Here is a 23770-nt window from a genome sequence, read left to right as displayed (position 1 = left end):
CTGTCAGGGCTTAGGTTTGGGTTTTCTTTGTGTCTCCTCAGTGAGTGTTTGATACTTAACTGTGATCAGTTGCAAAACACAAGACTTGTTGGACATCTGTCCTGATCCAGTCTGACAGACCCTATACAAACCAGCATATTGTGCTCACATCTTTGGGGAAAAAAGTCTATCGTGAACCAAGTAGAAAGAGGGGAATGTGCAAGAAAATTTGCAAATAGTAATAAAAAAATAATAGTTCTATCAATAGAGACATGATTTCTTCCCACCTGCATATGAGTCATTGGAATCTACTTGGTAGCAGTGTGGCTGTGGAACAGACTGAAAGAAACAATAAAATAAAAGATCTGCCTTAGTAACGAAATGTCAGACTGCTTAAAAAAATGAACCCATAAAGGTTGAAGTAATTTGTCACTGCCAAATGATAACTAAATATTTCCTCTTTAGCCATTGTTTGACAGCGTTACTAATGTTTAAATTTACCAAGTTGAGAAAGAGATCAGAAATAATGTTATGATTGTTCTAATTTTTATCTCCATTTGTGAAGACAAAGCTAATTAGCCAGCATGCAGCAACTGCCCTGATTATAGAGATCTCCACAATAAATTCTGCAAAAAGCTCTCAAATAAATAGATTAGGGTGGACATGGCTGGTGCCATATCCCTTCTCTCCTACGAGGCTCTGTGTGACCAAGAACTAAAATGATCCACTAGGAAGCTATTTTCAGATAATACCAATTGTAAAAGCAATTTCAGAAGCCAAGCCAGTGGGAGTAGAATGACGGGATTCAAAGACGTCTTGGCCACCTGCAGAAGTAGCCTGAAAACAGAACAGTGCAATTTTAAACGTCCTGTTCATAGGCAGGAATGACAACATATCACAAATCCCAAGAGGCTCATGTCCCTATTACTCTTCCTATTAAATAAGTCATAAGCCTTCTTGGTTTCTTAATGTCACCATGCCATGTTGCAGGACAGTAGATATGTGTTCCCCACAGCTAATAGCAGTGGGTCTTGATTAAAGAAAAGGCTCAGGCTGCTAGCTTGATAGGGAATATAGATACAAATGTTGTAATGCATGGAGATCCTGTTTTGTCTTTCTGTTTTTTTGTTGGTTTGGGTTTTTTTTTTGTTGTTTTTGTTTTGTTTTGTTTTTTGTCGAGCCTCTTTGTATTCAAGTTTCCCCCAAAAAAGGAAATATCTCTTATTTTATAATGCATGATGCTTGAATAACGGTCCTCAGATTTTCCTCGTGGCAGCATCAAACTCGTAAAGATGTCTTCTGCAAAATGTGAACTGGAAATGAGGAAATTCATCACCTTATTTAAAGCGGGACTTTCTTTTTTATAGTCTTTCTAGTATCTTTTCTGCAATTCTGTCCTGACAGGAGGATCCCTGTCTTTGCCTTCGAATCTTCCCTTCTACAGAAATGTCAAACACACCCATCTCAATGATATCTGAGAAGCAAATTCTGTTTCTACTTGTAAGTCTTACATCAGTCATGAAAGAAGAGATACAAAACCAGAATACTAATTCTTGGAGTTACCAGCAATCCATCTCCTCCCATTTCTTACTATACCTCTTACAAAATAAGACTCCATTCTTATGTCTCCATCTAATTTCTCCGTAGATCAGGATCCATGTCCACTTGGTCACCAAATTCCCTGCTTGCTACCTGTGGGCTCTTCTTCCCTCTGCTCAGTTTATAGGTAATGCTGAAACATAGTCAGTGGGCTGCACCAGTGAGTTCGCCTTTCAATTCAAATACATTTCTCTAACTCGGGCTACTGCTGTGTATAACTTGGCCATGTTTTGCACACCACCAGGGTCATAAATACCAGAACTTCTTGGATGATATCATTTACTCGACCTCCAGATTTGGAACATATTCTTCAAAAAACCCCAACTTTTTTCAGTCTGTAGTAACACTAAAAATCCATCCTTTAAATTATTATAAGTTGGTGCTCCAGTGTTTGAACTAATTGACTCTTCCACCATATATGGATATATTTGTAGCTGAGTATAGTTTTATTGTAATAGAGTAGCAGGATGCAAAGTGGTTGTGGTTTTTAGGCTTAAAATGGCAGCTTCGTGTGCTTCTGTCTCAAGGTCTTCACACAACTCAAGCAAAGTGTGTTGGGAAGTTTCTCTGTGCCCAAGCTAAGTTTTCATTGTCATGATCTGCTGCATAAACAAGGCGAGCTTGGTTGCTATAGGGAGATTTCTTTAATGAGGCTGCTGAGCTGATCCTATGCTTAGTGGCAGGATATCAGTCAGGATGCTCTTCCTCTGATCCCAGTTATAAAACTCCACCTTAAAAATAGGACTCATCAAGTATTTGGTCACTGTGATAATTGGATTTTGAGGCAACTTAAGCGAACATTTTGGAAGGACAAAAAAGGAACCAAATTTCAGAAAGCCCAAATGGAGTAGAGGTGAAACAGTTGCTCTGCGACTTGGGTTATTTCTCAAAACTGAATGACAGTCAGATGATGCAGTGTCAGCCTAGTTCTTCTCATATATGTTGTAGCCCATGCGTATGCCATTTTCCTAACAAGTGGGAGAGCCCAAATACTGTGGTCAGACATTGGAAGGGCTGATGCGATTGCTGAGTTCAGCCTACCGCCTTTGTGGGAAACTGTGAAGTAGGCATGTATTGTAGTAAATTGGAATATATTTTCCATAGGAACATCCTCTCTGGATCCTACTGTTTACTTTTCCCCAGCTTAAAAAATTGCTATTGCATCCTGTGCTATGTTACATGGTTCAGCACATGGCAATTTATCTAGCTTCACAATGTGGAGATGAGTTTCAGATATGTTTTAATTTGCATATGTAGTGCATTAAGAGAGCGTGCAAAGTTTGTTATGGTGCTTAAATAAAAAGTCTTGACATGTGAAGCCACAAGGATTACATATCTTGCAACCACTATTAAAAATGTCTTTAAAAAAAAAAAAAAAAGAAGAAAAAAAGAAGTGTGTTTCATTTCACTCTGAACAAGGAACTGTTTACTTTCTGAGTTGACCTAACTGGATCTTACTTTCTCAGTTTGGGCATCGAACTGTAAAATCAATTATTCCTGTAGCTCTAGTCATCCGTGAATAGAAATCCAAGCCTGAAGTCACTTACTCTCTGGCAGTGACTGGCAGTATTTAATAGAGCCTGGAATTTCTAAATAGGAAGCTGTGGTCCTCGTTGTTGCTTTTATTAAATAAAGAGCATTTCAGAGTGACCATTTGCTCTGGCTCTGTGCGTCAGAAAGCAACACTGAGCCAAGTAGTTTGGTGCCTGCAGTATGATAGAAGTTCTCTATGTTTAATAGCATATTATGCCAAAGACTATGAGAGAAATGGCATCTGCAAGAGAACTGGTTTTAACTAATTTGTTTGTCAGGCCCAAACTAGCCCACGTGCTCTGGCAGAGTATCTTCAGCTGGCTCTTGTGTCAGCCATGGCCATACCCTCCTGCAGGCAACACTGTGAGGACAGTGTTGGGAGTTGGACTAGATGATCTTTATGGTCTCTTCCAACTCTAAAAAATTCAGTGAAATTCAGTGAAATTCGGTGACAACACAAGGTGGATCTTCACTTCCCTACACACCTCTTCACTTCCGTCTCAGGTCCCTCCGGTTCCTGCTTTTACTCTAAGTTAGAGGATTTCCAAGAAACTCAGACAGACACGTGCCCTGGGACTGGTTGTCACCTTCTTGGAGTCACCGGTTACCACTGGGTGAAGAATCTGCACCATTATGTCTGAAACATTTTTACTGCTTGAGGTAAGAAAATATCTATTCAAATTCAGGGTGTCCTGCAGGTCTCTCCCTCTGCCTGCACCTGAAAAGAGTTGCTCAGATGATCTTTCTGAGCAGTGGTTTTCTCAAATGTAAAGCACCGAAAATGGTACTGACTTATTTATGATGCACTTCAGATATTATAAATGACAAGCACTATATAAAAACAGGGCCTGTTAATCTTCATGTGTTGTTTTCATTGCCATTGATATTTCAGTATTTCCAGGCTGACATAAATACAAACGCTCAATTAAATCTTGATTTCTTGCTGCAAAAGCTGGAGAATTAAAAAAGTAAATTAAATTAAAAGCTCTGTTACCTCTAAGACCTAAAATGTCACAGATCACTAAGAAAGGACAGTTCAAAGCTGTATGAATTCCTTTTTTTTTTTTAAGTAAGCACCAGGGTGGAACTTCTTGCACATCTCTCAATTGTCTGCAGCCAAGCTTCTAGTTTAATTTTCCTTCATACACAGTCCGTGGAAGGATGCAAGGAGCATTTCTAGGGAATAATGCATTATAACATCAATATTTGAAGCAGAGGGGATGAACAATGCTCCAAAAATACCTGCTTATCTATGTGCTATGGAGGCAGTCCAGGGTGATAAGATGAGCTGGACATTTTTACAGTCCAAAGTTTTGCTGGCAACTAACCTTACTATTCCTATGTGAGCAAACTGGGATATATGTCAGAGCTTTGATCATTGCCATCTATGTAATTGATGGCAAAGTTTAAAAAAAAAAACAAAACCAAACTATTAGGATGCTGTAAAATCCTGGGATGCACTTATTTATTTATTTATTCATGTATTTAGTATCAGGCAGCCCATAGCATTGATGCAAAGAGCAAAATTCCTCCTCCAGCTGCTAACCTCATAGTGTGAAGCAACCTGCACCCCAGCCAGAGCAGCAGCGGAACGTATCCTTCCCTGTTGCTGTGTGTAAAAGTTGAATCGAAACCTTTTTGGTACTTTCTGTTGTCCTGAATGCCAATTTTAATGTCACAATTGCACTTGGCCACGGAACAGAATCTCCTCCTGTATGTGTGAGCGTGTACCTTCAGGTGGGAGAGACAAAAATATGTTAACAAGTGTCCTTTTTAAAACCTGACTGGTTTTATGCCTGCTGCCTGCAGCGGTGTGTGATAACAAGACAGGTCTTCAGCTCAGGGGTCCTTGTTTGATCGCAGCAACAGGAGTGGATTTGCTTTCCTTATCTGCGAGTGAGCAGCAAGGACTCTCTTTAATCAGAAAGGACAACGTATTAAGGCCCTTTTTTGATGCCTCCTCTGTGTTACTTTGTTTATGAGGTGTGAATACACACTGTATGAGTGTGTCTGTGTGTGTACTTATAAATATTAAATTGAAAATTACATATAAAGACCAGCTTTTGTATATGTATATATCTGTCTATGCCTCTATCTATACATCTAAGCTGACCCCTTTTTTGCATAAATAATTATTGTCAAGCTGTTTGAAAATCAACTACTGGGTTTTTCCCCATAAAATAACTATTTAGTATTGCTGTATCACCTCTTAGTCAAAGTATGCTTCAGTGTGCTTTGTGAATGTTCCCTACACAAACTCTTAATAACAACAAGATGAAAATATGGACTAATACGTCTAATTTTCATGCATATATCCAACAGAGGGAAAGGAAAGCATATGACTTTTCTTGTGCCAGATGATTCAGTGCTCTTCTTGGAAGAAGTATGCCTCCTGTCAGACACCTGCTCTAACTTTCATGAGGCATCTTCCCCAGTGCTTAATTTACTGCTAAAGAAATTTTTTTATGGCTTTAATTTTCCCTGTGGTGGTGTATAACCCTAGAGATCAGGTGGAGGAAGTGTAGTTTTTTCCCTTCTTACTCATCATCATCAGAACTTTTTAAGACTTCTATAGAATACTCATGTGTCCTTTTATATGAAGAGCCGTCACGATTGTAGACATTTGTGATTATATATTAGGATGTAACTTGACTTCCAGAATCCAGTCAGTTTTCAAAGTGATGTGGGAAAGAGATTTAATACAACCTGAGCAGATTTCAGAATTGGCTTCATTTCTAATAAATAGAAGTTAAAAAATTGTGAAGTGCCCCCTAAAAGAAAAATCTGGAAAAAAAACACAATAGACAAAAACTCCTGTGCATAGAAGAAAGCTTTTCGTTTTGTTTTGGACCTTTAAACTGTAGGATATCCTGCTATCTAAACATGATCTTGATGAAATAGAAAATGAAAAAAAAAGCCAAAAGTTGTATTTAAAATTACAAATCAAAACAATTTATTCTAAAAGTGTCAATGTGAGACATTTGGAACTTTATCAGTGTTTCAGTAGATTTTTCTTCTAGAAGGACTTTAAGGGAAACTTTAATGTGACCTGTGAAGCATATTCGTTTTGCTAGAATGCCATTTTTAGATGGAAATTCTCCTGTCAAATACTTTCTTGACCACTTTTTTCTCAGTCACTTGTAATGTAGTAACCTACAGCTTGTGTTTTGAACAGTAACCTAGAGTATTGAAACCCTGAGACACAACCATTAGACCTGACCAGGATAATTATCTTCTGCCTGTTCAGAGGATGGCTCTTTTTCAAACCTAATGGTTCCTGTTTTTCATGGATCTCAAGTCAAATACTTTGTACCTGCTAATTTTGTACAATGTGTAAATTATCACAAAATCTGACTCTAATCTCACATATTTTTTCTACTGTATTATTATCCCAGTGGTTTTGACAAAGTAACTCTAAGAGTTAATATAAGTATTAAATTGCATCTTGTATTTTATGAAATACCATTTTCTTACATAACAGATTTAGTGAGAAGCAAAGCATAAATCGTTCCATACATCGTCAATGCCTTTCTAACTATTGTCCTTTATGGACACTTTTGATTAGTGTTGCTAGTGTCATATAAATCAAAGGTAAATATAATAAAGTGATTTTATTTTTCTTTTAGAGCTTTGGGTAATGAACCATCATGTCATATAACAGACTTGTAAATCAATACAAGAAAGGCAGTTGATTATGTTGATAGAATACGCACATTCTAGTGTGCATCCTAGTCCGGTATATCTGTTTATCTTACATGTTTGTTTCTAGGTTTCACTTTGTTTGATGGAAGGTACTTAATTTTCCCAATTTTCCGTTAACTGTTTCTCCCATCAGCATGTTGTCTTCCTGTTAGCAGTTATTAGAGGAATGAGTTTTATAGGAGCTGGCTTAAGTGGTTGTCACCCATCCCTTGAGAAAGTTCTGTGTTCACAGATCTGCTGCTGACAGATGGAGAACACAGGGATGTATTGTTTTTCCGTCAGATAGGATCAAGGTTTGTGTACTGTGCCTGTTATATATAGTCTACAGTCTTTCTGTTAGACAAATATTTCAAGTCCCTTTTCTTTCTTGGCTGCCCATTTTCATGACACCTTTAGACATCTAATGTTTTGGGGACTTCTTCATGTCTCTCTAAGAAGGTTAAATTCAGCCACCGTTTAGAATAAATTGCGGGCTGCCCTGTCAGAGTGACACAGACACAGAGATCAGGGTTGAACGTGCGGTGTTTGCTGAGGAAACCAGGCTAAGGAGATGTCACCACAGGATGCCATCCACAAGCTGGCCACTTTGGACTTTCATGTCTCTGAACTATGGCATGGTTTCAGATTTTGCCCTTTTTTTCTTAATTATAAAATAAAAATATCTCTTTCTGTCACTTGTGTTCCTACACATGTGAAAGAGTATTCACATGCTCGTATGCTTCAGTCATATCCCTAATTACCAGAAATTGTTATCTTTTAATCCTCTTTCTTTTTTCAAAAAATGATAATGAGGTGTAAACACTAATGTATTCGTTCAAGCCATAACAATAATTTCCTTTCCAACCACCAAATAACAGGAAATCTCCTATCTTAGAAAACGCTCTCCAAAGTAAAGACGAAGAAACTCCTCGGTCAGTGGGTTTGAAGCTAGAACAAAATTTATATATTAGCTGACCAACATGGGCATGCAGACAAATGGGCAGACACTGTGCTCTCAGCAACTGCACTCATCTCGGGATGCTGAGATTTGCTCCTCTCTTTCTAGCAGTTCTCTTGATCTTCACCAGAAGTAGGCAAACTAGGCTAGTTCTGCCACATATGAAATACCGCTGGAGGTTGCATATCTTGTCTGTTTAGTCTTGAATGGCTTTTTAGTATCTTAAAATTCCCGACAAGCAATTTGAATTTGAATCTGAATTATGAAATGCTGTTTTGAATTAGATTAAATATAAAGGGTCTGATGTACCAACTGTTAGTTCTATTGTTGAACGTTGCGCACAGTTAACGTAGCTTGTGAAATTACTTTAATACAAAACAAATACAAGCAACTTACTGTATATTACAAAGCGTAAAATCCAATTGGTGCCTTTTGATATTAGATGGATTTACTACACTGGAAGTGGATATTCACAAATTGTTCTCTGCATTTGAATAATGAATTGGCATGAACCTTATTTAATTACAGTGTTTGCTTTTCTCAAGTAATTTTCCTTTCTCTTCTAATAAAGGAAAAGTACATTTATAAAGTAATACACTCTAATTATAGCAGAAATCTGTTGACTGAAAAGACCATTGCACAGGACACCTATTCATTTCAAAGGCTGATTTATTTAAATGTATTCAGCAGGGATACTGTCAAGAATATTCAGTTTGTTTGGAGTTGTTGATTTTGTAGGCTATTTCACTTGGCTGGGTAAATCTAGAAGAAGATGTTAGAAGAGAGATGGACGAGGGATAGTGACAGTCCTGTGTTGGGATTTAGCTTTGCAGAACATGATGAAGTTGAACTCAGGGGATGGAGATACATGGAGATACATACAGCAGCAAGGAAGTAAATGTTGTCGTTGCACTAGAAACCACAGAAGTACTTGAGAACAGTCCGATAGGAATTAGGGCTTCTTCCCCAGTGAAGGTGGTGGGATCAGTAGCCCAACTGGAGTGAATTTACACCAATGCACACAGCATGGGCAACAAACAGGGGGAGCTGGAAGCCATTGTGCAGCTGGAAAACTATGATATAGTTACAATCAGGGAAACTTGGTGGGATGATTCACAGAGCTGGAGCACTGCGATAGATGGCTATAAACTCTTTAGAAGACTTTCTGCAAGGAAGAAGAGGTGGTGGGGTAACCCTGTATGTTGAGGAGTGTTTTGACTGTCTAGAGCTTGACGATGGTGATGAAAGGGTCTAGTGTTTATAGGTAAGAATCAAGGAAGGGCCAACAAGGCAGATGTCATGGTGGGAGTCTGTTACAGACCGCTCAAGCAGCATGAAGAGACAGATGAAGTATTCTGTATGCAGCTGGGGGAAGTCTCCTAGTCCATGATCTCATGTGTGACTTCAACTTATTGGATATCTGCTGGAAATACAATATAGCAGAGAGGAAACCATCTAGGAGGTTCGTGGAGTGTGTGAAAGATAGTTGGTGACTGAATTGACTAGAGAAGGCACCCTGCTGGACCTGTCATTTGTGAACAGAGAAGGACTTGTGGGTGATGTGATGGTTGGAGGCTGTCTTGGGCACAGCAATCATGAAATGATAGCGGTTTTGATTCTCATAAGAAAGGGGGTTAGCAGAATTGGTACCTTGGACTTCTGGACTTTGGCCTATTTAGGGGCCTGGTTGACAAAGTCCCTTGGGAGGCAGTCCTGAAGGGCAAAGGTGTCCAGGAAGGCTGGACATTCTTCAAGAAGGAAGTCTTAAAAATGCAGGAGCAGGCCATCCCTATCTGTGGAAATAGGAGCCAGTGGGGAAGACTGGCATGGCTGGACAGGGAGCTTTGGCTGGAGGTCAGGAAAAAAGAGAGTTTATGACCTTTGGAAGAAGGGGCAGGCCACTCAGGAGGACTACAAAGATGTTGTGGGGTTCTGCAGGGAGAAAATTAGAAGGGCCAAAGCCCAATTAGAACTTAATCAGCCTACTACTGTAAAAGACAATAAAAAATGTTTCTATAAATACATTCACAACAAAAGTAGGGCTAAGGAGAATTTCCATCTTTTATTATATGGGGATATATCTCCATCCTTTATGATATGCAGAGTGGTAACATAGTGATCAAGGATGAGGATGAGGTTCTTAATTTTACTTTCCATCTAATACACTCAGTTTGATGCATCCCTTTTAGTTTGGGGACCACAACAAAAATAATCATTTTCTATTGGAGATTAGACAAACTACAACCTTATCAACCTCCTTGTCTCCATCTTTTCAAATCTAATACTCACAGGACTAGTTCAGTACTGGTAATATGCCTACCTCCCTGCTGGTAACCTGCTCAACCAAGAAAGGAATCTTTGCTGAGTTCATCAGATAGGCGCTGGAAAATAATCTCATTTGGCAGCTGATGGGACAACTTTGTTTTATTTTTTTGTTATCTGGGATCAATACAGCTGATGTTCTTTCAAACATCACAGGAAAAAAAAACACCCCAGGAACAGTTCTTTAAGCAAATCAGTGCAGAGCCTACAGTTATCCACATTATTTGCAGTTGTTTGCATTGTTTTCCTGACTGCCTCTGTTGCCATCATGTCTTGGCTTTTTTGATCTATTTTGCCTCTGATGATGTTGGCACAATAGAAGTCATACTTTTCTCTGGTGTCAGTACTATTAGCTTCTGCGTTGTCATCCATCACTGCTATCAGAGTACCTTTAGGTGGTAAATCTTGAAATGAAGGTTTGTCAGGCATTCATTTGCTCCCCAAATTTTCAGAAGTAGAAAAGGGCAAAAGCCAGAGATACAGTCTGCTGTTACAGACAGAGGGGGTCTGGGAAAAGGAAATCAATGCGGGTGCATTTTACAACTAGCGTAGAAAAAATCTGTCTACCTACAAATTAATGAGATTAAAATAACAGTAGACTGAAGGAAGTAACTCAGAAGGTCATGAGGTTCTTTACAAAGGAAGTTAACTTGTATTTTTACAATGGATATTACAAGGCCAGGACAGCCATCATGCTTTGCAGAAGCTGGCATTGTCAGCTTCAGTGTGAACTTCTGTTTCCATAGGAGTTTTGTCTTAACCAGAAGTAAATTCTTTGGAATATAAGATGCCTGTCCTCCTGATTGAAGAAACCCAGAGAACTGAACACTTTGTAGCTGTTTAATGGGTCACAACCACTCGTTTTCCTGACTGCTAGTTTTACAGCAGTGTTTTTCCTTAGAATAGCGTGTATCATGTTTGTTACTGAACTTGATTTGTTGGTGTTGTAGACTGAGTGTCTGTTTCAGGCTATAACTTAGGAAATAGGGGACCACCTAAATTAATGCACGGAAGAAGATGCAATTAAAATCACAAATGTGGCAGGTTTGCAATCTTCGGGCCATCCCAAAGGAAGACATTTCTTGACATTTCTCAGCTTACTGGATGGTGACAGATAAGCTGATTTAGCTGAAGCAGTTTGTAGTGGCATCATCTGACAGATGCCTGTCCTGCTGGGATCCCTGCAGATGAGGATGCTCAGACCTTAGTTCACATTAGCTTAAACTGTCCCTGAGGTGGGTTTAATAATCACTGTTGTGTCCTGCTCTGCCTCCTCTGTGTGTGTGACAACTTTCAGAAGAAACGGTCCTGTGAGAGCAGTAACATCTTAAAGTCACTGAGGGACCAGAGATTTGGAGCTTGGTGTCTTTTTTTCTATCAATCACGCTCACTTTCCACCTTGACAAGATGATTTTTCAAATTAGGATGGATGTTCCTATTAAACAACAGGGTTTCAAAGTCAGTTGTCGTTTAACAATTTCATCAAAATCCTTCAGCTTAATGATATGGCCTCTTACTCATCCGTGGCATGGCCTGGACTGCGCCAGTTCGATATTGCCCTGAATTGCAATTGTCCAGTGCTGTTCCCACCATGCAATGGTATTCCCAAAGCACAGAACCTTTCTTTGACACAGATATTCCTCCCAGAGATCTGGGACAGGAAGAGAAAGAAGATCTAGGAGTCATCTTTTCAGTAAAATTTAAATACTTCTCAACAAAAGCAGATACGTTTCAAGCTCTCTGGTATAGATAACAGTGCTGCCAAAAAGGATAAGTCCTGGCAGCATCCCTGAGAGCATTACAAGTAGTCTGAGAGAGGTGATCCTTCCCCACTCCTCAGCCCTGGTGAGACATCTGGAGTACTGTGTCCAGTTCTGTGCTCTCCAATACAAGAGATCTATAGACTTACTGGATCCAGTCCAGCAAAAGGTTTAGACTAGACATTAGGAAGAAGTTCTTCACAGTTAAGAGTGATCAGACACTGGAACGGACTGCCCAGGGAGGTGGTTGAGTCACCATCCCTGAACGTGTTTAAGAGTCGTTTAGATGTGGTGTTGGGGGATATGGTGTAGGGAAAAACTTTGTAGAGTAGGGTAGATGGTTGGGCTCGATGATCCCAAGGGTCTTTTCCAACCTGAATGATTCTATGGTTCTATGAAAAGACATTAACATAGTCAGGGGGCAGGGCATATGATGTACATGGAGAAGCCAAGAAAACTGGTCTTGTTCAGTCTGGAGAAGAGAAGAATCAGGGGGAATGTTACTGCCGTTTACAACTCTCTGAGAACAAAGAGAAGATGAAGTCATGTTTGTCTTGATGGTGCATGACAATAGGATGAGAGGCAACACACAGTAGTTGAAATCTGGGAAATTCTTACTTGATTCAAGGAAAAAATAATACTGTGAAGGTGGTAAAACACTGAAACACGAGAGGTGGTGGAATCTACTTCCTCACAAATGTTCAAGACTCAGCAAGACACAACATTGAGCAACTTGATCGGAGTGGACCTGTTTTAAACAGGCAGTTGGACTAGATAATGTCCAGAGGTCCCTCCAGGCCTAAATTATTCTAATTTTCTACAATAATGACCAAGTTATGTTGGTAACATACAGTGCTCAATGAACTGGTTTTATGTGTTTTTTTGTAACGGTTCTTTCCCCATTCTGTGTTCTACTACTGTGTGAATCTTTGCAAAGTGTACTCTTCTAAACCCTGTGCTTCGGTAGGTTGAACTATCTGGTGTCTAAGAATTTTCATTAATTCAACTGAGGTCAAATTTGAAAAAGCAATAAGAGAAGTGGGCAAATACTAAAGAATTTAAAACAGATTTTCAAAACCTTCAATTCACACATTTTTTGAGTGCAGTTGCATTTTCCTATTACTTTTTATTTTTAGTTTTAAACAGTAATCTATGCCAAGAAAGGCTGAAAATAGACCTATTAAAGTGTAGCCTTGCACAACAATGCCACGTTATAGTATTGGTATGAACTATGAAATTATCCCACATTTTTTCTTCTGCTTGTCAGTGCAGCATTTAAATGCCAGAGTAATTTTTGCCTGAAAAATTCAGCAATGGATTATAAAAGAGGACATTTTTTCATGACATTGTGTATCAATCCACTTCCAATTTTCTATTGTTTCCAGCAGCATTGCTTTATGCTCCTTTTTTCTATATTCCATGGTGAGAGTAAAATAGATTCATGCTGAGGCTGGGGGTTTTGAAACCTTCCAAGAACAACCACCTCCCTCAATTATCATCAGCCATTTCTTTGTGGGTCAAGAGGAGCAGTTCTCTTTGTGTCTACCACAGAATGCTAGTTAACATCTTGAAGATTTGCATGAGAAAGCTTAGAAAAACATCCCAGCTCCAGCTGAGAGGCATGAAATACAGGTTTTAAGAAAGTCAAAAGGAAAACAACTAAGCTGGTGAGGGGTCTGGAGATCAAGTCTTACGAGGAGCAGCTGAGGGACCTGGGGTCGTTCAGCCTAGAGAAAGGGAGGCTGAGGGGAGACCTTATTGCTCTCTGCAACTACCTGAAAGGAAGGTGTGGAGAGGTGGGGGATTGGTCTCTTCTCCTAGGTAACAGCCGATAGGACAAGAGGGAATGGCCTCAAGTTGCGCCAGGGGAGATTTAGATTGGATATTAGGAAAAACTTTTACACTGAAAGGGTTATTAAGCACTGGAACAGGTTGCCCGGGGAAGTGGTTGAGTCACCATCTCTGGAGGTATTTGAAAGACAGGTAGACATAGTAGTGCTTGGAGATACGTTTAGTGATGTTTTTTGTCAGTGTTAGGTTGATGGTTGGACTAGATGATCTGAAAGGTCCCTTCCATCCAAGGCAATTCTATGATTCTAACAACACAGGAGTGGTGTTGGTGTGTGGTTGGTGAGTCTTCACTGTTGCTCCTGGAGACGCATAGCTATTGGGACTGTCAGGGTCCAAAAGGGCAGTCAGAACCTAGTTGGTATGTAGGAATTGTATTCTTACCCCATCGGTGATCAGTAGTGGACTAAATTGCAGATTGTTCATGTTTCTCCATAGTCGTGCAACAGTGAAGAGTCCTATCCTGGTGCCTTGGTGCAGCCCATATGCTGTAAAAAGCAGATCCAGACATACTCTCTGTTTACTTGTTGTTTCATAGAGTTCAAGGACAGAGCACTTTGGTGGCTTTCTCACTGCTCTTTTCATAACCCTTTCTTCTCCTGCAATACAGATAACTTGCTTCTGTTTGGGGGAACAACAACCAGATATAAGCACTGATTGCAAGTGCTCACACACTTTTCTACTGCATCGTTGGATAAAAATTATAAGATGCATATACAGAGACCTCAGAAATATGAGCTCTTATTGATAGTTTTCATACTACTCCTTCCAACTCTCCATGAAATCCTGGGCACAAAACCACAGATTGATAAATAGTTTTATTTTCAATCTGAGCAGTACAAATTTCAAATACAAGTAATTTATAGAAGAAGTGTTTTTTTGACAGAAGTGAAAACTTTTGATTTATGGCATCCTAATGCAAACTCACCTTATGTTCTAAGTGTAAATGTGTTGTTTGGGAAACTTTTGTATTAAACACATTGTGATCTGTCTAATTACATCTTCTCCCACAAGAGATACACTAATCCAGACTTTGATCCTGCAGTACAGAGTGGCTCATATTAGTTGATATGCAATTTTTTCACTAATAATCATAACAAAGCACACCCTCGTGCCATCAAGCTACAATATTAGCAGAAGGGGATAAGAGGATATGAGGAAAAAGGAAAGTGAATGTAGCCATCCTTATAGTCCTTTCCAGCCCTCCTGCTATACCAGAGAGGATGTGTTTTTGCACAGCACTACCTACGCTGTGGGGAGACATCGACTCCACAGTGGGACATGCATGAAGGACAGAAACAGACTTCTTTCTCGGACTGTTTGGACTGAGGGTCCTTGTACATGTAACAGCGCTGCTGGGGCCTAATAGCCAAGACCAGGCTGGATGGGGCTTTGAGCAACCTGGTCTAGTGGGAGGTGTCCCTGCCCATGGCAGGGGGGTTGGAACTCAATGATCTTTAAGGTCCCTTCCAACTCTAACCATTCTGTGATTCTATGATAGTTTCAGTATGGTTTGGGCAAAACATAAATGTAAAATGAGGTACTATTAGGGTAACACGTAGCTTGTTAGGTGGCTAGGAGGTAGGGATGCTTAAAATCTCTCTCTGTTGCTTGATTAGAAATGAAAGGCTGCCCACAACTGGATTTTTGTGGAAACCTCTAGGGCAAATGGAGACCGTGAATTTTTAATCTCTGTATTTCATTTTCTTGATCTTTTGTTACGCAGGGCAGCTTTTACGTCCCATCTGAAAACTGCATGCAGCACGCATACAAATGGCATAAGGACCTCTGCCTTCTGCTCTTGAATGCTCAAAGAGGACTTCACGTGTACTACACTGTCATAATGAAGGAGATTCCTGATTTACCGCAGCTGAAGTTGGGTAGGTGAACAGACATTTAAAATCACTAAATATTGTATAATGCTGCATTTTCAATACACATTTTAGTCCCAAAATTCTTGGGCTGTTCATAGATTTTAGAGGATTTTTATCCCTGTTTTCTGATTAGTGTTTTTTTTTGTCACACTGTTAGACGTGCCTTCTCAGCTTATGTACATCCTTTTATAAGAACTGAAGGTGGCTTAATGTGTAGAGGGGTGAAATGTTTTGATAAATTTGTCAAAATACTTGCCTTTCAGTGATTTTTGGTCTCAGTTGCTTTTTGAAGACTTGAACATCCAGTTCTGAATTGCCATGAGATCTGGGGAAGACTCTAACATTTTTTTAAAAACTGAAAAGAAAAATCTGAAAGGTGATATGGGTGTTTTTGAAACATATTCCCTGATCTACAATTTGCAATGTATTTCTTCCCTGCCAATTACATAATTGCAACTTGCTTTTTAAAATGATTCTGTTTTTCTTCCTAATTCGATTGTTTAATAGATTTTCTGGTTTTGGCAGAAGCTTTTTTTGGCTGGTCAGGCATGTTGGGTCCAATGTGGAAGTGCTGGCTGGCTGGATTTGTGTGACAGAGCTCTGTAATTTGTGTTTAGTCATGTTTGTAATGACAGCATGAGCTCCTGTGAAAATGAGGCACGTCCCTGACGAATTCTTGCTCTCCCACCTCTTTCTATGAATTCAAGGAATGTGGCTCATGATTTCACATCTGTGTTTTTATGTCTTTGTATTTCTGAATACAGGTTTTGAAGTTATCAGTTTGTTATTTTGCAGAGACAATTATTTTAGGAGAGTCGATTGCATTGGCCAGTAGATTTAAAAAGGAAGTAAAAACCGTTTTCCAGTTTCGCTGTGTAGTGCTTGTGTACAAGAACTATCAAACATAATACATTGTACTTTACAGACTTATGAGCTTTATAGCTCCTATTTTCCACTTCATGTCTTGTTGCCCTACATATATTTCCCTTCAAGATAAGCTAAAACTCTTAGGGTGGGAAGAGCACATACTGTGTTATTCAGTCCAGCTACAAGAAAAGAAATAAATTACAGCATTTTTATTTGCAATTTATGAGCTCTTGGACAGAATCCAACATGCAACCAAACTCATGCTTCAGGCATCTTGGTTATCAGGCAGATATAATAGATGAGTTGTGTCTCACCTGCACAGGTTATAGGTTGGGAGATGGCAGAGTTATGTATGCTTGGTTGACCGCAACTCGAACTACACCAGAGCACATATGGGCTTTCTAATTACAATTAGCTTGGTTTTCAAATGACTACTGGTACTGAAGCAGGCACTTAATTTGCAAATGTACTTGTTGTAACGCATGCAAATTTGCTAAATTCAAATACCCTTTTTAGCCTCTTGAGCAAAGTGCTATTTGCATCATTTTATTCACAGTCTGAAAAACTTCTGAAGATTTAGTTTTAAGGCTAATCTTCTGATGCCTGTTGCAAAGCTCAGCAAAATCATGGGGTGTAAGATTCACCCAGTATGACAAATACGAAGCAAATTTTTGTATCTGTCTCCTTACAGTCATTGGGAAGAAACAGGCCTATTTAGGACAATAAAATATGTTATCTGACAAGTAGTGCTTTCTGCCTTGGGATGGCATGAACCGCACCTTGTATTTGCTCATTTTTCTCCACTGATCAGGGAGAGAGTGTAAATGACTCATTCAGTTGTAAACATCTTTATTGGTCAGATTAATCTCGTCATAGGTTTCTAAAGATAGTTAAGAGAAATCCAAGACTATAAATCTCTGCAGACTTTCTTAATTCTTTTTTTTTTTTTTAGCTCCCTGAGTAGCATATTAAAAAAAACAATAGCCTTGTTTAGACATTAAAAGTGGGAATGGTTGTTTCCCAAATTTGACCAGCTGAGGATGGGTCTTTTCAAGGCACTACCCATCTCAGTCTGTCCTTTCCCATTCTTTAGTACTATTTAAGAAGAGTCATTTGGGGATTGGGGAGGGGATTGACCCATTGGCTGTTCTGCTTTGTTTCTTTACGGATGCTATTAGAAAGTTCCGCGTTGCAAAATCAAGCTGCCAAAGTCGGAGAGTTGATTTATGTCCTCTTTTGCCTTATAGTCTGTGGTGCATTTAAAGTGGAGTGTTCCTGTGCTGGATTCTCTCAGGACTACCTCAAAGTATGGCTGCTTTGCTGTAGGGATGGAGAGGTACTACACACTGCACAAGGCAGCACAGAGGCTGGTGGGACTCCAGTTCTGGATTTGGCCATAAATATCAAAAGCTAATAAGTAACCTTCTAGTAAAAGGAAGGGTAGAAAATGAAAAGATAAATTCTGTTGTCTTTGTCCTGACACCATTCCAGAACTTCTGCTCGTTTAACCTGGACCACTAAACCTGTAGAAGTTGTATCTGCACCAGTACAAGTGGGTTGTGGAGTGCCCACATCCAAACAGAAACTTGTCTGTCAGGGAAGAATATAAAATGATCTATTCCTCACATGAATAAACAGCAGATCATTAACATTTCAGATTTATTGTTCTCAAACCTGATGTCTGTCTTTGTGTTTTTTTCCCTAGAGGAGCTATCTGTGGAAGAGACGTTATCTCAGCTTTGTACGGAGCTGCAGGTATTTTCTTCAACAGAATCTGCCCATATGTTTTTCAAGTCCATTTTTGGAGTGCAATGAGACAGCCCAGTCACATATCAGAGCGGGGAGAAAGGGAAATTTGGTGCCAGCAGAAAGTTTGTTGAATGTTTCTCTTCCACCAACAATTTCACATCATTTTGATTAGTCACTTACAAGATGTTTCTGTCACTTTTAACAAGTCACCAGCTGGGTTGCTTTAACCTTGAGTAGGGTAGCTTAGCCCTGAGTAGCTTAGTCCTGGGTATCAGAGCATGCGGAAAGAAATGGTTTGGGGCTAGGTTGCAATTACAGCTTTTATGTAAGGAGGAGAAAAGGTCCTTTGGTAGGTTGTACAACCATATCTTTTCCAATAAAAGTGCCTAAATGTGTAGGGAGGCTCATGGGAAGAAAAAAGTGATTTTTGGCACAGAAGCAACTGAACTACTCTCTTGAACTTGCTTCTGCCGTGTTTATTTCAAGTGATATGCAAACAAGTCGTCAATGGTACCAGGAAAAAATGCAAGCGTCGGCTGATCACTGGGGAAAATGCTTTATAATCAGAGATTTAATAGATTTGATTTGCTCAGTTTATTAGCAGGAGGGACAACATAAGGAAGAATGACAAAATAACAATTAACAGAGAGAAGCTGAAGCCAAACCAAACTGGAAGTACACTCACACTCCAGTTACGAATGGTGGGCTAATTTTTGTCGCCCATAGGTGAAAAAATATTTGAAATGGCAAATTTTAAAATTTTAAGTCATAACCTGAATATTTTGCAAGAAATCTGATTTAATATAAATTTAATTTAGAGAAATATAGCCCTACTGGATTTAGAAGCTGTAAGGGTATAGGAGGTCACGCCATACAATCTATGTATGTCTCCTTTGGACTTACTTTCTATTTCTCTTGGAAAGTCCAAATTGGCTTGGCATACATCAGAAAATGCCAGCATTAATTTCTCTGTATTTTCTAAAATTCCTGTCCAATTCTTGTTCTCCCAAAAACCTTATTGACTTGTTTTCCATGACAGTGTAAATAAAGCCAGACTGCTTTGACTGTTGTTTGGTAGTTGCTGGGAACAGCGTAACAACAGATAGTTGAACACAACAACTAGAACAGCTGCTCACCTGGGGTGTTATAAAACCTTCGGTTTTCCTGTACGCCATGAAAACGTTCTGTCTTAGCACCTTGGGATGATAGGTTTGATCCATCTATGCATGATTTGATGACAAAGACAGTGAATTTGGAGACACTCAAGACATAAATGCTGAGTTCTTGTACAATACTGGTGGGACATGGGCCCAGCATCGACCATCCCTGCAGTGTAACTGCTGAAGTCACATCTGCCTCTGTATGGTGTACAGATTAGTATTGGCAATGCTCTCCCTGTATTTTGCCTCTAGGAGTATGTCAACTGAAACCATTTCTTTTCAGCAGAACATACAGAAACCAGTTATTTATAAAGGAAGAAAATGCTATTAAAAACCATACAGAGAGAAGCCTGTGGGGTTAGTCTCCCATTACCACTGTGTTGCCAGAACCAGGCCCATTTTTAAAATTAAACATAAACAAAAGAAGAAAAAAAAGTGAGTTTAACCTGCCATAGCTTTGTATTCAGCCCAAGAACACAGCAGCTATTCAATGCAGGAGAAAGTGGAAGGGAAATATTTTTGTAATTGTGATTGATTTGTCAACAAATAACTCCTCAAAAAAAACCCTCTCAATTTGTTTTGCGTGACAGTATTGTTAAAGCCAGGCTTACCTGAGTGGGGCTTGAAAGGTGCAGTCACAGGGAACAGCCCAGCAGCAGGTAGGTGAATGGAGTAGCCAGAATCACATTTGATGATCATTTTAATTGCTGGGTTTTGCTCTGAGGAGCTGAGTCCCTGGGACGTGACCTGCGTCGCTGGCGCTGCCAAACTCTTGTCCTGTGTGTGGCAGTGCAGGAAGGGTCTCACAATTAGAAGTAGGCATTGTCTTTTCCTGCCTTCCTTCCTGCCTGCCTGCCTTCCTTCCTTCCTTCCTTCCTTCCTTCCTTCCTTCCTTCCTTCCTTCCTTCCTGTCTTCCTGCCTTCCTCTCTAATATGTTCAAAAGGTTAAGAAGCAATAAACTAGAAAAATAGCCATCATACACCTATTCCTGGTATTGCATTAGTAATGCATCTTCTTTGAAGACTGTGCTTTCAGTTGGTGTAAGGGGCAGCTTACTGAATAAATAAGTCAGGGGTTGGGGGGTTGGACTAGATGATCTCCAGAGGTCCCTTCCAACCCCATATCATTCTGTGATTCTGTAAATAAAAAAAAAAAAAAAAAAAAAAAATCGACATACAGCATATAAAATTGAATGCAGTAGATAAAGAGCATGAGTTTGGTTTGCCTCTGCAAAGAGAAATGTTTGGGCAGGATCTTTTGTCTACCAGTATCCCTCTGATTTTTCCAGTACCAGAATGGGTACTGGAGCTTGTACCATTTTTTACAAGTTGTTAAAAACAAATACCATCCAAACAATGAAAACTCATTGACAATATCTGTGTTGTCCACGCGCACATTTTCTGTGTTTCTGTCTCTCTCACACAGACGATTTGCTTTTAATCATGGCTTAGTTTGCAGTGTCACCAACCTGGAAACTACCTGCATAATAAAATGTGAAAAACAAGCAGGCTTTCAGCTGGACTGCAGACCTAACAAAAAAAAAAAAAAACGAAAACAAACAACCTGGCTAAGAATTGCTAAGTGATTCCTCTGGTATCTTTTCGGGAGTATTTCTGGTAGTATTACCTGTCTCGTGGAAGCATGTAAGGACTCTAGGAATAGATGAAGGCTCAGTTCTGTGCTCTTTATACCAAAACATGGAGGTAAAATGCAGTGTCTGTCTCTTGTTAAAGAAATTGTGAAACCAGGGGGATGGATATGTAGAGACTTTGCTGCTGACATGCGCTTCCTGGACTGTAGAGCTTTAAAGCAGAATTGCAGCCCAGAGCTGGGGGGCAGGGAGGGCCCCAGTATCTCCTATAGTGGGAGAGAAGCAACAGCAGATTCTGGGATGTCTGTTTTCATCATGTGTTGAGGACACAGTGTTTTGGTTTGGGGTTTGTTGTTCATCCCCCACCCCTCCTAATCGCCCATCTGGTATCCTAGTGTGACGTGGCTGAGAAGGCTTCTTTTGCTACCAGAAAGGAGATGACGGGGGCCATGGTTTATTATTTCAGAGCACCCAGCACCATCTGGTGGATAATTTGGAACCTGCTGTCTTTGATTTTTTTTTCCCAGTTGCTACATCTGCAGTAAAGTGTCTGCAAAAGTTGAGGCTGTTCCCATTCCTTACTCTGCAGTTGTGTAACTGAGACACTTTGTGCTAAAATATGTGGCTTTTAAAGAGTAAAAACAAAAGTCTCACCAGCTTTATTTGAGGTAAAATAAAAAGTAGCTTTAATGATAATTCTAAATCAAGATGAATTTTTTTTGTTGTTGTTGTGCCTAAAAGGATTTAATCTAACCTACGAACTGATTTTCCTTCATGACACTGTCTTGATCTCAAAATGTCCTTTCTCTCCTCCAGCTGCTGAGCAATCCAGAGAAGATAGCAGAACAGATAAGCAAGGATCTTGCCTGGCTTTGCTCCCACCTTCTGGCCCTGTGGACCCAGTTCCTGGAGGTGGCAACTCTCCATCCAGAAGTCACAGCTTATCTGACTCAGGAACATCACATGCTAAGGGTAACGTTAAGAAGTTAAAAGCAAATTCAGTAATGGCAACCTCCTGATAGACATTAATGATTTATCTGGGTATATGTTTCCAATACTATTCTGCCCATATGAGTATTTACTGGAGATGAGGTGAGCAGGACAAGAGGTGAAGGAGAGGTTTGAAATTTGAAATTACAGATTTTCGTTTCTGAGATGAAGGCCATTGCTTCTATGGGACCCAGGATCCTATGTAAAATGAGTGCACTTTGAACACCAGAATCCAACATGGAAGAGGAGGTGGGTGGGAAGAGGTAGATACTGCCTGTATGTGCTAGATATCCATAAATCATAAACATTTGTTTTAAAAAGCACAAGCATCACAATGACGAATAACCAGAAAAAAATTTATCTAAACTTCTTTTACAAAACTACCATGAGAAATATAGATTTGTTTTCTTCACTATGTCATATATATATATATACACACACGTATAGCTAGTTCTTGCCTTTCTCCTGGTGAGGTGCACACAACAAAATATTAACATTGTTCATGTGGAAATTGTTTCTTGCACTTGTGTCATGGTAAATAACAAAGAATGCACAAAAGCACTTGTCTTATGAGCTAAATTTGTCAGATCTGCTTATCTGGTTAGTTCAGAAAGTGCTTTGTCTTCCATCAGGATGGTTTGGTTATTGACCAGCCATCAGTTCAGCACATCACCTGAACTGAACTCATAGTCTGATCTAATCATTAAAGAAAAGGGTAGGATTCACCTTGCTTAGCTTTAGGCATCTACAGTGTAGATGGTTCCTGTCAAAGTCAGTAGAGGTCCAGTTACTCCTCAGAGTAACAAGTAAAATGTTCTGGTTGCTCTCCTGAAGGGCATGGTTGAGTTTGCAAAAAGGAGACACAGAATTCAGGAAGAGGTGACTGATGCTGAGATTCCCCTGGTTATTTTGACTTTCAGCCAAAGGAACTCGCTCTGTAGGCTCCCAGCTCCATGCAAGGCGAATCCCAGTCTGTGGTTCCAGCCTCGATTGACACCGACTGCCTGCTTGATCTTTGGCAAATTGCATACCTTCTTGTGCTTCAGTTCCTCCTCATATAACCTGTGTGTAATGATACTTTCCCAGCTTTGGAAAACAGTTTGAGAGCCCCAGATGAAAAGACTTACTATTAAGATGCAATCTTTTTGAAGGGATGCTAGTCCTTTTTTAGAAAGGTCGTTTGCTGAAGCACAGCTGGGATTTAGAGAGATGCTATGACGTATGCTTTTCACTACCGTTTTCTGACACTGTAACAGAGGTCACTTTTACAAATATTATTAGTAATGTATGGGCTGCAGTTTAACAGCTTAGTACATTTGATTGCATATTATACTTGATTCATTGAAACTCAAAGCTTATTCCAGGGCAGATAGCAGCACTGAATTTTTTATAGCTTATTTCACACTCTGTGCTCTGCCAGCCACTTCAGATATGTGGCTCTTTGTAATTGATTATCCAATGCTGAACAGCTCTAATGTCCATGAAGAGATTTGAAGAACTCTCATTTGTAAGTACCATGACATGGGCAGATGTGTTTCTACCATGATAGGGCTTATTCTCCTCTGGGCTGGTGTATAAGGCGTCCCTGACTCTCTTGGGAGTCACTGTGGATGTTCCCATAGAAGAGATGATCAATTATGAATTGTTCTAATTTAGTAACTCACTCCACTGCTGCCATATGATTTGCATGGTGGGAAAGGAGAAAAGCTTCCCAATTTTAAGCTTAGAGGGGAAAACGGGAAGTTTCAGAAAAGTGGTCAGAAGATGCACATAAGCAAATCTTGATTTACTGTCAAGGGACGTTTCTTACCTCCCAGAAACATACACCGTGACACCAGATGCTTTGTGCTGGACTGGG

General features: G+C 39.8%; 1 protein-coding gene across 1 annotated transcript in view; it reads left to right on the top strand.

Moving 5' to 3' along the window:
• FAM135B (family with sequence similarity 135 member B) overlaps nucleotides 1-23770 on the top strand; it is a 132032-nt gene that overhangs the window by 89998 nt on the left and 18264 nt on the right. The window contains exons 7-9 of the mRNA XM_074144951.1: nucleotides 15407-15560; nucleotides 18127-18176; nucleotides 21739-21894. Of these exons, the coding sequence (XP_074001052.1) occupies nucleotides 15407-15560; nucleotides 18127-18176; nucleotides 21739-21894 (360 nt within the window). The remainder of the gene's footprint in view (nucleotides 1-15406; nucleotides 15561-18126; nucleotides 18177-21738; nucleotides 21895-23770) is intronic.

This window comes from Numenius arquata, chromosome 3 (assembly GCF_964106895.1).
Source record: "Numenius arquata chromosome 3, bNumArq3.hap1.1, whole genome shotgun sequence".
Lineage (NCBI taxonomy): Eukaryota > Metazoa > Chordata > Aves > Charadriiformes > Scolopacidae > Numenius > Numenius arquata.
This window is presented reverse-complemented; position numbering and strand designations above follow the sequence as displayed.